The sequence below is a fragment of the Hyperolius riggenbachi genome, chromosome 3 (assembly GCF_040937935.1).
Source record: "Hyperolius riggenbachi isolate aHypRig1 chromosome 3, aHypRig1.pri, whole genome shotgun sequence".
Taxonomy (NCBI): domain Eukaryota; kingdom Metazoa; phylum Chordata; class Amphibia; order Anura; family Hyperoliidae; genus Hyperolius; species Hyperolius riggenbachi.
In genome coordinates, this window is record NC_090648.1 from 303,564,121 (window position 1) to 303,583,887 (window position 19,767).

At 41.4% G+C, this 19,767-nt stretch overlaps 1 protein-coding gene across 2 annotated transcripts in view; it reads left to right on the plus strand.

Annotated features, from left to right (window-relative positions):
• PAWR (pro-apoptotic WT1 regulator) overlaps positions 1-19,767 on the plus strand; it is a 122,502-nt gene that overhangs the window by 86,696 nt on the left and 16,039 nt on the right. For both annotated transcript variants that reach the window (XM_068276625.1, XM_068276624.1), the window contains exons 3-4: positions 3,973-4,095; positions 19,725-19,759. In XM_068276625.1, coding sequence (XP_068132726.1) covers positions 3,973-4,095; positions 19,725-19,759 — 158 coding nt within the window. The remainder of the gene's footprint in view (positions 1-3,972; positions 4,096-19,724; positions 19,760-19,767) is intronic.

The following is a 19,767-nucleotide window of genomic DNA, read 5'->3' on the forward strand; positions in this document are numbered from 1 at the left end:
GCCTGACCCAGTACCTCAATGCCAACTCACTGCTAGACCCACTCCAATCTGGATTTCGGCCTGCCCACTCAACCAAAACTGCTCTCACCAAAGTGGTCAACGACCTTGCCTTAGCTAAAGCTGAAGGTAAATACTCCATTCTCCTCCTCCTTGACCTGTCAGCAGCTTTTGACACAGTAGATCATCCCCTACTCCTCCAGTCCCTCCAGTCCTTGGGCATTCACGATCTCGCCCTGTCCTGGCTTTCATCCTACCTCTCCAACCGCTCCTTCACGACCACCTTCAATGAGTCCTCATCCACCCCCAACCACCTCTCGGTGGGAGTCCCCCAAGGTTCGGTCCTTGGCCCCCTACTGTTCACCCTATACACATCCTCCATTGGCAAGGTTATCTCCTCCATGGGTTTTAACTATCATCTGTATGCAGATGACACCCAGATCTACCTCCACACCCCTGACATATCCACCACTACCATGGACAAGGTCTCCTCCTGCCTATCCGCCATCTCCTCCTGGATGTCTGCTAGGTTCCTGAAACTAAATTTAGACAAAACGGAATTTATGATCTTCCCACCCCGGCCATCCACGAACCTCCCAGATGTGCATGTCACTGTTAACCACACTACCATTCGCCCTACCTCTCAAGCCCGCTGTCTGGGTGTCACCCTGGACTCCGCACTCTCCTTCACTTCCTACATCCAAAACCTCACAAAGTCCTGCAACTTCCACCTTCGTAACATATGTAAGATTCGCCCTTTCCTGACCTCTGCCACCACCAAACTCCTCATCCATGCCCTCATAATTTCCCGCCTTGACTACTGCAATGCCCTGCTGTCTGGTCTCCCTATGACCTGAACAGCCCCACTGCAGTCCATCATGAATGCGGCAGCCAGAATTATACACTGCTCCCATCGCTCCACCACGACAGATCCCCTCCTAGAATCCCTCCACTGGCTTCCTATCCAGTCCAGAATCAGATTCAAGATACTGTGTCTGACCTACAAATCTGTCCACAAAACCTGTCCAACCTACATTTCCGATCTTACTCAGAGGTACACACCTAGCCGCTCACTCCGCTCTTCCAATGAACTTCGCCTAACCGCCCCCCGCATCACCCAGTCCCATGCACGCCTCCAGGACTTCTCAAGAGCTGCTCCAACACTATGGAACTCCCTACCTCCACCCATTAGGGCAGCCCCCTCCTTCAACATCTTCAAGAAAGCCCTCAAAACTCACCTTTTCACTCTGGCCTACTACCCCTCACAAGTGCTCTAAACCTACAGCTGAACTCTGGTCCCCTACCATTCGTGTCCTTACCTCTCCCTCTAGATTGTAAGCCTTTGGGCAGGGTCCTCCTCCTTTTGTGTCCTACCTGATCATGCACCTCCATTACTGTGAACCCATGCTATGCATCTGAGTGAACCTAACTTGCCTAATCTCCATGCTCCATCCAGTGACTGACTAAGCATTACCTTGTACTAATACTGTGCTGTGTGATCTGGTTTTCTTGTATTCCTGTATTGTCATATTGCTGTATGTCACCACTAAATATTGTCTGTAACCTAAATTAATGTTCAGCGCTGCGTAATATGTTGGCGCTTTATAAATACAATAAATAAATAAATGAATAAATATCCCTAATTCTTCTATCTTCTGACTGACATAAAATACCTGTTGCTGTGAAGAGAGAAATTCTTTCTTTCTTTCTCTCTTTTTAGTTTTCTTTTGAAACATGCAATCAAGTTTGTAAAACTTTCCTTCATTAATGTAACATTAAGCATACTCAAGGGGAATAATTTTGACTTAATTCATTGATAGAGTGGTGTAAAATGTGAACCACATTGGTTTCTCCCCAGCGTGACTGGCATGAATACGAGTTGTACAGCACTGTGGTGGAAAATGTGTAGGCTACAGAAATTCACAATGGCATTCTCTTCCAGAATTATTATTGTCTGATTTTTCCCCTCTCTTCCGGTTGTGTCATCAGCGGTAGTAAGGGAAGTTGTCTTAAGTAGACCGTTCTTACACACTGGTCAGTCGATCTGTTGCAACTCCTATTCAGCCATATATTTATTACAAAAAGTTCTGGCAAGCAATACAAAAGCTTTGTGTATTGCTGATTAAGAGCCTGGACACACTGACGTGCTTCTCTCTGCGTTTCAGCCATCCATGTTACGGATGCTGAAAAAAGGACACAAGTGCGTTAGCGTGTTGAGGCCCTAATGCAATTTATTATTGTATACTAGGGATGGTCGGAAATGCCAATATCCGATTCTGCGGAAACTCCAATTTCTGCCAATGTCGATTACCAATTCCACAGATTTCCGATTTTCAAAGAGTATTTTTCTGAGTCATTTTTTGCATTCTCTGATTGGCCACATACTTCCGAGTTGACTCTGCATTCTCTGATTAGTCCAATGCTTCCATGTTCTGTGATTGGGGTAAAATCACAGAGTTGCTGTAATGCAGTATTTCTGCAGAATCCGATTTCGGAGTTCTGAAATGTGGGAATTTCAACTCGGCGGAATATGATTGAGAATCCCGATTGCATACATTAAAGGGAAACTAAACTGAGAACGATATGGATTTTTACTTTTTTAAAACAATACCAGTTGCCTGACTCTCCTGCTGATCCTGTGCCTCTTAATACTTTAAGCCACAGCCCCCGAACAGCATACATTTGAAATCGGCGCTGGTAGACTTGGGCGCAGGATACAGCTGGTATATGGCTGATCCTGCTTCTGCACAAGTCCCGGCCGTGTTAATTACTATTCCCCCTCCAGGCCACCATGGATAGTGGGGGAATTATATAATTCGGCTTCCAGCGATTGCTGGAGGCCAAATTATTGTGGTTTTTTTTAAGCAACTTCGGCTCCGTCTTCAGATGGAGCCGACGTTACTCACTGAGCGCTGCTGTGGATGTGATTCCCTTTATAGTCTGTGGTGGCGCCGGCTGCGCCCAAATCTAGCAGCACTGAAAAGCACTGCTCCGCCCGAACAAGCATGCAGATCAGGTGCTCTGACTGAAGTCAGACTGGATTAGCTGCATGCTTGTTTCAAGTGTGGGTTTCAACCTCTACTGCAGCTAAAGAGATCAGTAGGACTGCCACGCAACTGGTATTGTTTAACAGGAAACATCCATATCTCTCTGTTAAGGTTCCCTTTAAAAATAGGAGGCTGAACTAAGGATCTAAATAACTAGGAGGGAAGCGATGGTTACAAACCTTTGTTCATTCTAATCCAAATTAATTAAAGGCATTGACTTTTTCTGTTTAACTTCTTTTCGCCTCTCTTTTAATTGTTTTGTAGTTCTCTTCGTTTTAATGGCTTCATTTGTCTGTTTCAAAATCCATATGCTCTTGGCTGGAAAAAGTCACTTTTTATAAATACACCATTCTTTCTCCTAAGTTGATAAGCTACACATATAAGTTGCAGTGCAGGCGTTTATTGGTGCTTACATAAACTCTGCCTTATGTAACAGCATCCCCTAAACTCATAGCAATGAAATTTGCAAATAAATGTGGCCCCAACCTTGTAATTTTACTATAAAGTCTCTCTTGAGTCAGTTGAGCCCAGTAGTGAGACGTTGCGTTAAAGTGCCCATTAATTATACCATATTTTTATCATTCAATCACATTTGTGGGATTCTATGTAATCAGATTTTTCCCATAAATGGGTTGAGTAGGACATTTTCTCTCTTCAGATACAATTAGTAAAATCCAATATTTGACTGAATTCCATATTCCAAGTAACCATAGAATTTTTTCACATTTATTTTCTCCACATACTGCATGGTTTTCTGTACAATTCGATCATAAAAATCTAATTTATCGCAATTTGAGGAAAATATTGTACCGTTATTGGGCACCTTTTGACCAAAGTCAACTTTTTAGATCTCTTAAATCTTTTTTTGAAGTAACAACTTAATACATGCAAGTGAAACAACTCACATTCTTGAATATTTTCTTTACAGAGCCCTGATGAGTATGACGACGATGAAGCTGGTCAGAAGGAACGCAAAAGAGAAGACACAGTTACCCAAGATAATACAGCACAAAATGAATCCTTATGCATAGATCCAAGTGAATGGCAAGGGGTGAGATATTCATTGTTACTATTTGGGAACCGTGTCTTACATTTTTTATTATAAATGAAAAATACATTTAATTAATGCAGGGATCTAAAGCAGTGGCTCTCAGTCTGTGGTTCACCGACCACAGATGGACATGTGCTAGGTAGCCCCCAGCCTTAAGGTGTCATTTATAAAGCAATAACATATTACAGAGTGCTGGACAATAAATAGGGATACATACAATGTAAACAAGGGTGACCTACAGGTAGCACATGGTTATACAACATAGCACAACGTTATACATGCAAACAGGGTATAAGATGCATGATCATGTGATTTAACAGAGACACCGCAATTCAAGTCTGAATTAGTACATAGGAAGGGCGTCATTGGTGGGGTTGCAAGTTCAAGGAGGACACACTAAGGGGGGGGGGGAGAGAGACCTGCCAAAGGCTTGTAATCTAAAGGGGAGGGAGTATTCTAGCTAGAGGAAATATAGGGTAATACTTATATATATACAAAACTTCAAACAATTCTTTTACAGAATATTTGGCTAAAAAAAAAAAAAAAAAAAAAAAAAAATGTGGTTTCCTATCAAGAAAAAAGACTTGGATTAGTGTATCTTTATTATTTTTTATGTTACATATTGTCTGCACAGTGTTCAATACCTTATTCACCCTACCTCAGGTACAGATTTCTACTCATTTTTCTGAGACCTGCTGTGAAGAATCACAATCAAATCTCTTCTAAAGTACAGTGTATTCCTTCAACAAATAGCTTTATTTGTACAAATGCCAGAAAGACATTCTGAAGGTCACACTATGTTTTTATTGGAATTCAGATCAGAGTGTTTGGCTTCAGTATTAAGACAAATGCCCATATCCAATTTCTTCTCAGCTGGGAGCCCAAACTGCAAATATGTGTGCAGGTTCCAAAGCTCAGATTGTTTTATCTGGGCTATGAAAATGACAAGGGAGTTTATCGCTAATAAATAGACCTTTTACTACTGAATAAAACAAGTACATAGTGTTTGTTGCCATTGCATTTTATTGTGGTCTCACACTAGAGGACCTGCTTGGACATACTAATGTTCTTGGAAGCAGTCTGGTCATGAAATGAATTCTAAGACATCCGAAAGTCTTTAAAACAAACGTGTACTTATTCTGTACACTTTCCTAGATGCTCATTCTGCTTAGTCTCAGTGCCACCACCATAAAGGCCTCCGATACCTGCTCCCATTTCACCAAACCAACATGCAGCTTACAGTTTATTTACAAAGTGTATTGGGGCTCCCTCCAGCCACTAGGTGGTGGTGTGCAGCAGATGGTAGACAATCCCTACATTCATTTCAGTGAAAAGTCTGTCCCTTGCAATGTACATGGAGTGGGTAGCAGTAGCATGCTATACTCTGCATATTTTTCAAATGATTGCAAACAAGCAGCAGGCATTTGCATTTTTATAGTTAATATATTCGAATCTCATGGCCAGTTTTCATGGATTACTCTTGACAGGTTCAGTGTCAATACTGGTGCTGTCTTTATGCTATCTAAGCAGAATGAGCACTAAAAATACTTTAGTTACAGCACCAGTTATACTTATTTTGGCCCTGTAATTAGCTGGAACTTATCAGATCTATCCATCCCCTTCCCCCAATCACAGCCCTAATTCAGACACATTCATTTCCTGAGGCTTTGTATGGTGTCCCTTTAAGCATCATTTTCTTGTAATCTTCAGTGTTGGCTGGAATGTTAAGTGGCCATTTTAATGTCAACAGTATTGCTTGGTCAGGCTGATTTAGATTCTGAGATGTGTTTTTAATTGTGAAGGAACAGCGTGTCAGGAATGCAGAGATCTGATGTAGTACATGCTCTCTAGTTAGTAAACAGATTTACATGCCGCCAGCCTACCCAGAGCTTTGTGCTCCTAGGCTTCTGCCAAGAATGTGGAAAAACTAAACCATTTCACAAACTGTCTGCATTACTCCTCTTTCCTGTGTAAATTATTGAACCATTTGTTGGGGAAAAAATGTCATCAAGCTTAAAATATAGATATACATTCTAGTACTGGAGTCTACGGCAGTCAGCATATTAGCCATTGTGTCAACACAACCCATGGTGGATGTGTTTCTGTTAATATACTCGGGGGTGCATGCAGCATTATCATGTAAACAATGCATGCTTCAAAAGAGACACTTCTTCGGGAACAGCTTGAAATGTATATAGTATAAAGTTCTGTGAATAAGTACATTCCAGCAGCATAACTAACATAATGTGCAGAAAGTGAGGGTCATTTTGTGAAGAAATATGTGTCTAATGGAAAGGAAAACTCATTCTTAGGTCATATAGGCTCTTGGAGAGATCTAGGGACATGGCAGTCAAGATCCTTCATTTCCTATGATGGTTCACATTATTCTGAAATATAATGCTGCTTCTATATGAAAGTTCAGTATAATCTAGTTATAATAAACTCTGGTATAGTAATCTACCGATCCATGTCCCGGCCAATTTCCATTAGAAGTCTTTGGGAGCAACACCTGGTATAGTAAACACAGATATAATAAAACTTCTGTTATAGTAAACATGTTTTTTGGTCCCTATATGACGCTGACTCTGGATATGGTAGAAAGTGGGCGCTGTATGCGTCACATGTCACTGTGAAGCCCATGGTCTGCGGCTCTAGAGTGTGGAGCAAGGAACTGTGTAGAGCACAGGACAGGCTACTTTCATTTGTAGTGCACATCAGAGTGGGCCAACTTATCATGGTTGGCTGTATTTTGAAGATGGCTTCATGAATGGTCAAAGTGTGAGCAGAAAGTTTTGCTGAACACGTGCTGCAAGTTCCACCTGCTGAGGTATCTGAGTCACTCACAGGAAGCAAGTGGCTGCTTTTATTCAGTGACGGCTGTAATTTTAATACTGTAACTTAATTTTATTATGTCATCCTGCCCTATAAGTTGGTGTGTACTTGCCTCAAAGTAGGTGAGGTTTGCAAAATCGCAACCATTTTGCATCCTTATTTGGCTGAAAGCCCATTTCATCTAATTTTCTGAAGCCATCTTTTTATAAAGGTTTTCTGATCATCTACATGTGGCCAGCATCTCTTAGCCTTATCTTGAATGGGTTATAGTGCCTGACCCATTCACGTCCTTCCTACATATTTCCATTTAGAAAGGCTGATTTAACCCTTGAATTGAGGATCCTCGAAGGTGAGTATGACAGGTGATTCTGGGGTTGGAGGGCCTATTTTGTGTTCAATAGGAGTGGTTAGAGGGTATACGCCAAAAAGCTAACAAAACAAAATGAACATGGGCTTTAAAGCCATGTAGACTGACAGTTATCAAAGTTCCAAGACACAAGTGCAATTGGTTAGGCATTCTATCTTGTGTGCCAATCAGGAAAAGCTTAAAATGGGTTGTATCCAAGAGCAACGCTGGAAAAAAAGGCGCAGGAAACGTTTTGGTAAAAACAGCGCTGCCATAGGCGCTTATAATGAAAGCCACATTTTAATGCGATAGGGACATTTGGGCACTTACTGGCTGCTAGCGGGCACCTCAGGGCACCAAATTTGTACCTTCTGTGCCACAAATCACAGCTTTTAGAATAGCCGCGATACATGGAGGTAAATTGCGGCGCCTGATTAGCGGCAAGAGGGGGCAATTTCTGTAGATAGGCTTGCGGGGAAAAAAATTGGCTTGCGGATAACTTTTAGTTATCTGCAAGCCTTTGCTGAATCAAAATTTCTCTTGCCAATAACTAAAAGTTATCCACAAGCCAATTTTTTTTGCAAACCACTCTGCGGAAACTGCCCCCTCTTGCAGCTAATCTGGCGCCTCCGGGAGCCAAAATTTACCTTCATAGCCCCCCCCCCCCTCCCCTGCAGAAGGGGGAGGGAAGCTTTAGGTCCGGGGTTTGGGATTAGGCACCACCAGGGGGATTAGGTGCCACCAGGGGGGTTTTATGGTTTGGTACCATGGGGGGGGGGGGGGGGTCTCTTAGTGTTAGGCACCACCAGGAGGAGGTCTTGGGGTTAGACACCACCAGGGGGGGTCTTAGGGTTAGGCACCCTTGGGAGCGGGTTCTTATGGTTAGACACCACCAGGGAAGGGTTCTGTGTGAGAGTAGGGTTAGGTTTAGCCATAGTAAAATATTGGTAAATATTACCGATATTTTACTCTCAAAATGCAGTAGTAGTAGATTGCTAAGATTAGCAATATTTTACAAGCGGCAATCCCTTGCGCCCTTTTTTTTCCAGCCACCTTTTTTACATGTACAGTTGTGTTCAAAATTTTTCAACCCCCACTGAAATTTAGTGTTTTGGCCAGTTTGACATTGTTTTTGATTATTTCAGTCATCTTGTTTACAATTAAATCAAAGAGGCACTTGTAAGTCAGACAAATATAACATAACATTTATAATGAAATAACCACAAATGTCTTTTCTGTGCTCACATCATTATCAGTTTTATTCAACCCCCAAGTTACATTCATTCTTAGTACTTAGTACAACATCTTTTTGCTTTGGGGCTGTTTTGCTTCTGCAGGTACAGGGAAGCTTCAGCGTGTGCAAGGTACCATGAATTCTCTTCAGTACCAGGAGATATTGGAAGAAAATGTGATGCAGTCCGTCACAAACCTGAGGCTTGGGAGACGTTGGACCTTTCAACAGGACAATGATCCCAAGCATACCTCCAAGTCCACTAGAGCATGGTTGCAGATTAAAAGCTGGAACATTTTGGAGTCACCAGACTTAAATCCGATTGAGAACCTCTGGTGCAACTTAAAGAAAGCAGTTGCAGCACGAAAGCCTAAGAATGTGACTGAACTGGAGGCTTTTGCCCATGAAGAATGGGCTAAGATACCTGTAGATTGCTGCAAGACACTTGTGTCAAGCTATGCTTCACGTTTAAAAGCTGTTATAACTGGAAAAGGATGTTGGACTAAGTACTAAGAATGAATGTCACTTGGGGGTTGAATAAAACTGATAATGATGTGAGCACAGAAAAGACATTTGTGGTTATTTCATTATAAATGTTATTTGTCTGACCTACAAGTGCCTCTTTGATTTAATTGTAAACAAGATGACTGAAATAATCAAGATCTATGTCAAACTGGCCAAAACACTCAATTTCATTGGGGGTTGAATAATTTTGAACACAACTGTATGCATCCAAGGGTGTCTTTTCAGAACTGCCTTTGGTTTCCATATATACTGAGGAATGGTAAGACACACCTCAAATTTTAAACTCCACCACCACTTTAAAATCATGGCTACTCTTGATTTGTTAAAATCATGGCTCCTCAAGATGAACCAAGGATGTGGTCTGTTCTTGATAAAGTTGTTAAGAGCAGTATAGCTGGAGTATCCAGTGACCAGTGGGTTTATTATGTTTCCAGAGGTCTGTCCGTCTGACATAATATTAGATTAATTTTATAGTTGCTGATAAAGTTTGGTCTTTAGTGGGGGAAATGTATCTAGAACTGGGTCTGTGCGAATGTTTGTCTCCCAGACTATGGCCTCAATTCACTAAGATCATGCTGGAGATAAGGCAAGAGAAAACTTACCTCCATACAGAGAGAGAGTTATCTTATCTCTTCATTCCTTATGTTATCTCCTCTGTAGTTAAGTTACCTCCCCTGTAGTTAATTTACCTCCTCTGTAGTTATTTTCACACGCAGTTAATGAACAGCCTGTCTTTAACTCTGGAGTTATTTTAAGGATTGAAGAGTTAACTTAAAGACAGAAGAGTTAACTTTAGGTTTGCCTGAGGTAAAATGTTTCCTGAATACTACATGCCTTATCACCATGGTAACAACTCTAGAAGAGTTATTAAAGACAGAAGATAAGCTTAGTGAATTGAGGCCTATGTATGTGAGCTTCTGGGTAGTTTGGCACAAAATATGTGGCCTGTGTGAGCACTGCCAGTAAGGAGCTGGGAGACTTTTATATATACAAAGAAAGAGACTTGATGTATTGTTTATTGTATCGAATACAAATATGGATATGCTTGATGGATCTTGGTTTACTTGGTAGGGATTCCATTTAACAGCTTGAGGCCTCTTGCACACTGCAAGCAATTCAGATTCAGATTCCGCTTTTTAATCTGTTTTTACTTCAGATTCAGATTCAGATTTGCAGTTTGCTCCTCGCACACTGCAAATCTGAATCTGAATCGGAGGTAAAAACTGATTAAAAAGCGGAATCTGAATCTGAATTTCTTGCAGTGTGCAAGAGGCCTTATGTATTCTTTTGAACAAACGCCCAGGCCAAAGAGGTGTAATTTGCTGGGAACCCTAGCAACAGTATACAGTGTGGTGTCAAAGATTTGAAAAGAAGAACTTATCACATTACCCAGCCCTGCTACACTCAGAATACATGATTCCAAATCTTTCAACATGTGTCCTTTCCACTCCTTTCAAAGCACCCACGCCGAGGGACAAGGCATTCAACCCCACATCTAATGATCAAGGTGGGAGAGGGAAGACTTATGGTACAACTTTGTCAACCCTGACCCCCAGAATTAATGGATAGCAGGGGTAATTTCCGATACTTTGCAAATTTTGCCACCAATCGATAACGGGGAACAAAAAAACTTCATACACTATTAAAAGTGTTTAAAGTGGACCCACAGGACAGAAGGAAAACAGAGAGAAATGCACCCTGTATGTACTTGGAGAGTTTAGCCTGTCTAAATCCCCCTCATCTGTGTCTAACCACTAGTTGTAATTTAATCTCCCATGTCAGCTGACTGCCATGGGAGATAAGCTCATTTTAAAGCACAGAATGTGAACAGTATGTCTGCTTCCATGAAAGTAGGAAATAGAAACACTGCAGATTTATTATAGGATTTGCACCGGCTGTAACAAAGAAATGTTTATCTTTCAAGGTTAATATGCTCTTGCGTATTTTTAGAGCAGAGAGGAAGTTCAGAGTTCAGGTCCGCTTTACAGTATTTAAAAATCACATGTCCTGCATCCATTGTCCACTTTTATATTATTTATCTTTTATTTCTTCTGGATGAGGTTCTACATACATACACTTAAACACCAGACTCTCAATTTGACATAGAAATGTTGCCTCTTATTGATGATTTTTCTGGGGTGTTTCATTTGGATGGGGGTCAAAACAGACCAGCATCCTCAAAACAGACCGTCAACTCCAGACAATCACTTATTAACATAATTTTAAAACGTAATGTGTATTTCAGAATAAGTGTTTAAGGGGCGTTTTTAGCATGCCATACCCATGCCAAATCTATATAAAATAGTTAGCCATGACTTTGTGAAGAACAATCCTCTAAAAGTAAGATGCAAATGGGTACAGGGAACCTCCCAAAGCTGGTTAAACTGTAGGTAGAGGTTTTTCAATTGTCTTCTGCACCAGTTATACCAAATAAATACTCCATAAGTAAAGTATTAAGAATAGAAGGTACACCTGCATGTGATCAACCAGTACATTGACCAATATTCAATCTATCTTCTATCTCCAGATTAGAAGTAGCATGGCATGCTTTAAAATCCTACAGCAGTGCTGTCCAACTTCACAGGCATGGAGGGACATTTTTTTTTCAGACCCCATGGTGGAGGGCTGAAGGTTCTTGCTAAAGCCGCACACCCCCCCCCCCCCCCCCTGCCATACACGGCGCGCCAAAAACCATGGGGGTTCCGTTGCAAGTAGAGCCGAAAAATGGGTGTGGCCATGGACCAGAATGTGGGTGTGGCCACGGGTGGAGACAAATTTACATGAACTTAGCAATGTGGGACATTAGATTAGAACAGTGGTGGCGAACCTTTTGGAGGCAGAGTGCCCAAACTGCAACCCAAAAGTCACTTATCTATCGCAAAGTGGCAACAGCAATTTAAACTACATACAAACGTTTTAACTCATACATGAACATTATGGAAAATCCAAGTTGAAAATAAACTCTGAAGATAAACAATTTCATCTATCCTACTCCTGAAAAATGTATTTTTTTTTTTTTTAGAACCTCAGTTTTATTTTCCGTTTTTAAAAAGCTAAAAAAGGTTTAATGCTATTGTCTCATGATGATGATTCAGCTTTTCCATAGTCTCGCAGTTCGCAATCATGTGACCCCCAACAAGACAAATTCAGCAATCATGAGGCCCCCAAAAAGCCAAATTCAGCAATCATGAGGCCCCCAACAAGACAAATTCAGCAATCATGAGGCCCCCAACAAGACAAATTCAGCAATCATGAGGCCCCCAACAAATCATGAGGCTCCCAACAAGACAAATTCAGCAATCGTGATGCCCCCAACAAATCATGAGGACCCCAACAAGACATTCAGCAATCATGTCAAGAGAGTGACAGGTGCCCCCCAGTAAGAGTGACAGGTGCCCCCCAGTTAGAGAGTGACAGGTGCCCCCCAGTTAGAGAGTGACAGGTGCCCCCCAGTTAGAGAGTGACAGGTGCCCCCCAGTTAGAGAGTGACAGGTGCCCCCTAGTTAGAGAGTGACAGGTGCCCCCCCAGTTAGAGAGTGACAGGTGCCCCCCCAGTTAGAGAGTGACAGGTGCCCCCCCAGTTAGAGAGTGACAGGTGCCCCCCCAGTTAGAGAGTGACAGGTGCCCCCCCAGTTAGAGAGTGACAGGTGCCCCCCCCAGTTAAAGCGTGACAGGTGCCCTCCAAGTTAGATAGGTGTCCGCGTTACCTCATTGCAGCGCTGCCCGTCAATGCCTTCTCCTCTGTCCCCGCTGGGCTAGCGCTGCCTCACAGCTCAGACCTCACAGATAGCGGCGACTGAAACAAGCAGAGCGTCACATGCGGAAGTGACTGATTTCACTTCTGCATGTGACGTACTCCGTGCGGGTAATATGCGCACTCTGTTTGCCTCAGTCACCGCGATCTGTGAGGTCTGAGCTGTGAGGCAGCGGCAACAGGGACACAGGAGAGGCCACACAAGAGGGAGCAGGCATGGCGCCCATAGCGCACGCCATGCCTGCATCCCGGGGAGAGGAGCGGGCCGCAACAGGAGGCCTGGCTGGCCGGATGCGGCCCGCGGGCCGCCAGTTGGACAGCGCTGCATTAAAGTAAGGAGGCTACAAAAGAGGGAAATTCTGTATGAAGTTGTACAGTAATTATATGATCTTAAGAAATAAAGATATCAGTATCTCATGCTGAATATTCCAGTTTAAATACTTTTTAATGTGGATGCAGTAAAGTTGTAAATTATTTTTAATACATAATTGTCTGAAGTCCTGGTTTTGGTAATTTTGAAGTCGGTTTTGACCCTGTCTGAGTGAGATATAACACACACAAAAACGATCAATGTGTTTTGTTTCATAAGCTTCAGTGGCGGTTGGGTAAAGTACAGTGCAATTATGAGATCTTTGTCTAATGTAGTGGTTTTGTGTTCCATATCCAGCTTGGAAACAAAGAATGATTGAATTCATTTAGGGGATGCCTAGCAAATAGGTATTGACACTGTAATACAGCCACTCCAAGGCATAGAGGCATAAATGATACCTTTATGTAGCTATATAACTTACAGGTGGAGTCTTAAATTTCAGTACAGAAATTGTAACACTATAATGTGACTATACACACCTAGAAATGAGGAACTTTATATATATATATATATATATATATATATATATATATATATATATATATATATATATATATATATATATATATATATATATATATATATATATATATATATATATATATTATAAAATATTTCTCTGCATTATTTACATTTGAGCAAAAAAAGTGTCCAGTCCAAAATAATTCATACCATTCACAAACTGTGGGAAAGTCCAAAGTTTTATACCATTCCAAATAGTCCAAGCTGTTCTAAAGCATCCTAATTACCCTGATTAAATGGGAACAGCTGTTTTAATCAACTCAACAGGTTAAAAACAGCAGCTTTCTGCAGTTGGTTTGTGGACAGTCATGGCTAATGCCTAGTACACACCATACCATTTTCTGTAAGATTTTCTGTTAGATTTACCTGCCAGATAGATAATTTCCAACATGTTGGAAATGATGTATCTAACCATTTATCTGCTTAGCAATTAGGCATTGTTCTACTCAGCAGGAGATAACCAGGAGATAACCAGAAGACAATGCACCAGAGAAAATGACCAGTCTCTACCAGTACTTTACAGAAAATAATCTAATTGCAGAAAATCTAACAGAAAAATCTAACAGAAAATTGTATGGTGTGTACTAGGCATAAGACAAAGGATCTCATTGTGGCAGCTCACAAGTCAGGAAAGGACTACAAGGCCATTTCTAAATGTTTTCAAGTTCTAGTGGCTACAGTGCAAAGTCTCATCTAAAAATATAAGACGTTCCACACTGTGGAAAATCTCAGAGTACATGGTCGGAAGCCAAACGTGACACCTGTGCTGGCCAGGAGGATAGTGAGAGAGGGGGAAAAGAATCTAAGGATCACCACCAAGGCTATCCTGGTGAATTTGGGCTCCGCTGGTGGGGGTGTTTTTCAGCCAATGGACCAGGGAACCTAATCTCAGTAAAGGGCACCATGAAAAAGAGCAATACATGAGGATTCTCAATGACAACATCAGGCAGTCTGCAGAGAAGCTTGGCCTTGGGCACCAGTTGACTTTTCAGCAGCATGACAATGAACAAAAACGCACAGCAAAAGTGGTGAAGAAATGATTAGCAGACAACAACATGAACGTTTTTGGAGTGGTCCATCCAGCGTCCTGACTTGAATCCAATTGAGAATCTGTGGAGGGAGCTAAAGATCAGGGTGATGGCAAGAAGACTCTCCAACCTGAAAGATTTGGAGCTCATTGCTAAAGATGAATGGACAAAAATACCCGTGGAGACATGCAAAAAGCTGGTCTGCAATTATAGAAAGCATTTGATTGCTGAAATAGCCAATAAAGACTTTTCTATTGATTATTAAGAAGGGTGTGAATAATTTTGGATTGGACACTTTTTGCTCAAATGTAAATAAAAGCTGAGAAATGTTTTCATTTTCCACAATCATGCCTTTTGTACATAGTCTTATTATCTTTTGGGAGACACCTATGTCATTTCCCACTCAAAAAATTACTTGCTGGTTGAATAAAAGTAACGTGAAGTCAAAATGTACACACACACACACACACACACACACACACACACACACACACACACACACACACACACACACACACACACACACACACACACACACACACACACACACACACACACACACACACACACACACACACACACACACACACACACACACACACACACACACACACACTTTAAATAGACGGAATGATTAATCAAAGAGCGTCTTTTCCAAGCCAGTCTTCAAGCTGTGGTAGCAGTGGATGTTTTGAGGGTGCCTCCACAGATGCCCATTGAGTCTCTAGTCTACAGTGTACTTCAGTTACTTGTGTGGTTATATCTATTGAATTAATATTTAAACCTTCTGACTGAGCTGATGTGTTTATCATTTTATTTGCATGGATTTCAAATCGGCCTCAGTGACGTCAAATGCTACCTACTCCTTCCTTATTTAAATTTTTTTTATTACATAACTTGCACATAACATGGTGATTGAGTTTTAAATTCCATATATTACTCAAAGGCAAACTGTTCAAACCCATTAATTTTAAAATGAATGTACTGTATTTAACCCATTCGCGTTCCATCGTTTTCACGTGAGAAATGTTCACCTCCCATTCATTAGCCTATAACTTTATCACTAATTATCACAATGAACTGATCTATATCTTGTTTTTTCCGTCACCAATTAGGCTTTCTTTGGGGGGGGGTACATTTTGCTAAGAGCCACTTTACTGTAAATGCATTTTAACAGGAAGAATAAGAAAAATATGGAAAAATTCATTATTTCTCAGTTTTCAGCCATTATAGTTTTATAATAATACATGCCTCCATAATTAAAACTCACGTATTGTTTTTGCCCATATGTCCCGGTTATTACACCGTTAAAATTATGTCCCTATCACAATGTATGGCGACAATATTTTATTTGGAAATAAAGGTGCATTTTTTCCATTTTGCATCTATCACTATTTACAAGTTTAAAATAAAAAAAATATAGAAATATTTCATCTTTACATTGATATTTAAAAAGTTTAGACCCTTAGGTAAATATTTACATGTTTTTTTTTTTTTTTATTGTAATGGTTTTTTTTTTTTATAGTAAACATTTTATTTGGGTAGTTTTGGGAGGGTGGGAGGTAAACAATAGATTTATATTGTAAATGTGTGTTAATTTTTTTTTTTTTTTACTTTCAGTTGTAGTATTACTTTTTGGCCACAAGATGAGTTTGTTTACATGACGTCACTCTAAGCGTAACTCACGCTTAGAGTGACGCATCGGGGAGGGAACAGCCAGAAAAAGCACAGCTTCTGAGAAAAGCTGTCGCTTTTTCAGCGGGGGAGAGGAATCCGTGATCGGGCACCATAGCCCGATACATTGATTCCGTGGCTACCGAATCCGTGGCCGGGAGTGCGTGTGCACACGCGCGATCGGCCACGGGAGCGCGCGTGGTTCCTGGACGTAGTTTCTACGTCCAGGAACCAAAATAGGTTAAAGAATAAACCTATCCATCACAGGTAACACTCATTAAAGCTTGTTGTTAGAGTAGTTTCCAAAAAAGAGGGTGGCTGAACTAGAGCTTATTCCGGTACAGTTCAGAAATCTTGGTTCTTATAGAACACCCACACAGATTCTGAGACCTCAAACTATCATTAACCTATTTGACTCCATGATGCCCTTGCTGTTTAATGCCTTATGTTATTTTACGCCTGAAGTAATGGAACCTGTCTTATACAAACAGCACAAAATTCATACGTGAATTTCTTTGATTTATCCAGGTGTGTGTAAATCTGAGATGACCTTCTAACCACTGAGCTCAGATAAAAGTGTTGGACTTGCTGGAAGCTCTTTAGATGCTTTCTTGTATATTTTGTATCTTCCTGAGTTGTCCTCTGCATTCCAGAGTTTTAGTTTATGGTTTCCTAACTCTTTCCACACTAATATAATGCAACTGTTTTTACTGGCCTTCTAGATTGTTGTATGAATGTTGTGTTCCTGATAAAATGTTGTGGTTTATTCCTGACTGTCAGGTTCAGTACATAGCAATGTTTTGATTGAACACTGCTATGTTTGTTAACCTGGTTAAAAAAACAAGAGTGGGCATGGCCTGGAGGATTTAGGTCCCATTTACACTAATCAGTTACTCTCAGTTATAACTGAAAGGGCAACTGATTTTCAAAGTAATGCCCATGTTTTCCTATGGCACAATTCACACTTTATTTAAAATTGCATTTTAACTGAAATCTTTTTCACACCGCGCTGCTATGGAGAAAAAAACAACTCCTACCAACTAAGTGTAAACAGGTCCTTAGCCTGTCATTTCCGCATGTGGCTCCTGTACCACGCTTAAAGGAACTAGCTGTTACATGATACGAGGGGCCCCCATCATTAGTGGACTTTCTTTTATGCTGGCTTGTGTGCACGTGTGTGTATATGTGAGATGCAGGAGTATTTGGTGTGATTACAGTGGCAACTGTATCTTAAAGTAGCAATATATATGGGCCTGGGCTGTTTGTTTCATGTTTTTAATTATGTGATTTTAGATTTTAGTTTAACTTACCTGGGGCTTCCAATGGTCCACCGCAGTAATCCTGTGCCCGTGCAGCCTTTCACCGATGCTCCAGCCCCGCCTCCGGTTCACTCCTGGAATTTCAGACTTTAAAGTCTGAAAACCACTGCGCCTGCGTTGCTGGGTCCTCGCTCCCACTGATGTCACCAGGAGCGTACTGGGCCTGTGCAGCTCCTGGTGACATCAGCGGTGAGCAAGGATACGGCAACGCAGGCGCAGTGGTTTTCAGACTTTAAAGTCTGAAACTCCAGGAGTGAACCGGAGGCGGGGCTGGAGCATCGGTGAGTGGCTGCATGGCACAGGATTTCTGCGGGTGACCATTAGAAGCCTCAGGTAAGTTCAACTCATTTTCCCCCGACCCCCCCCCCCCCCTACAGTATTCCTTTAAGGTGAACACCACCCTTCCCAACTACCCACCAATGCATCCAAAGTTTCAACAATGACATTAGACAGGGGCTTCTAACCCACTGTCTGTTAACTTCAGGAAGCAGGACTCCATCTCATTGCAACTGCAGTAGCCCAGCCTGCTACAGTTGAGAAGTTTGGCACTTGTACTGCTCAATCCATTCCTCCTCTCCCCACAATGCTTTTTTTGGGTGGAGGTAGACATACTCAGCTGCAACCAGTCTTACCTGCATCATAGAAAAACTCATAGCAGGTGGGAATTAAAAAGGGGGAAGGATGAACTAGTATGAAACATGCTGCAGCATTTTTATTTATTTACAAAATGGAAGTTACACTTTAATTGTAATGGCCCAAACAAAGTCACTTGTTAGATTTTTTTTTTCTTTAACCCCCTTGGCGTTTTGATTCTTTCCGGATTTTAGGGTCTAAAAGCGGTGCAATTTTTTTGCACCCTTTCAGTCCCTAAAACCTGGAAAAAATCATGCTGCCAGGGAGATCTGCAGCAGCCCAGCAATCACTCACCTCCCTGGCTCCAGCGCTGCAGTTATGCCTCCATCCTCCAGGTGGCGCTGCAACTCTAAAGTGAAATTGCCGGCTGTCGTCATGACGACAGCCGGTGATCTCACCAGCAGGAAGCAGAGCCCCGGAGGAGAGGAAGAAGAATGGCGGCCAACATCGGTATGTAGAAACGCTCCCACTGCGCGCATTGCTCTGCATTCAGCCTCTGGCGGCTACCCTGAGCAGAGGTCGGGATCACCGCTCTTAGCTGCGGTTTTCCGCCCCGACCCTAGCTCAGGATAACCGCCAAGGAGGTTAAACCCTGTTTATTTGCAAATAATGTCGTTCATGCATATAATTGCTTGAAAACTAATTATACATGTAGATTTGAATTGTAAGAAAAAGGTTTGCTTTAAACCCTTAATGCATGTAAAACACATGGCGAAGTGACGCATATAAAAGCTTTTTATTGCTTGATGTCTTCTGCATACAGCCTTATTATTCTTGGTATTGCTGTACATGTTTTATGATTCTGTTGAATGTAAAGTTTATCGGTCTGTTCTCTGTATTTAGTCATGCTTTTTGTGCAGTATCAGAGTGCCAGAATTGTTCTATAGAAATTTCTGACGATATCGGTCACCTTTCAGCCGTTGTCCTTATACACTTTTAACATTTAAAAATATAACATGAAAAAAAATAACCTTTTCTCTTGTTGAGAATGGACTGTGTGACTTGCATGTTCTGACAGTGACATATGACTTCTGCAGATAATGGTTCATTTTACATGCAGCTATGTGTGGTGTGCGGCAGTAAATTATAGTGGTAAAACAGATGTGATTAAATAAGGCACGTAAACATGAAATATAGCTGGTATATGTCTGATTTTGGTTATGGGATAAACTGTTTCATATTTTCCTCTGTATATGCTGATACCAACTTATTTGGAATTTTGGCTTTTGAAATTGGCCTTTCAGCTTTTCTTTAAGCCACATTAAATTATTTTTAACTACTAATGTCCTTCCATGGAAACCGGTTTCAAGTAACATTGCACTGTTTGCATAACTCTCAGCTGTGTGCTTTATTAGATTGCATTTACTGACAATGACATTATTTTATCTCGTCTAGGAATCTGTAAGCAATGTGCCAAACAGATACAAAAGGTAAGAAA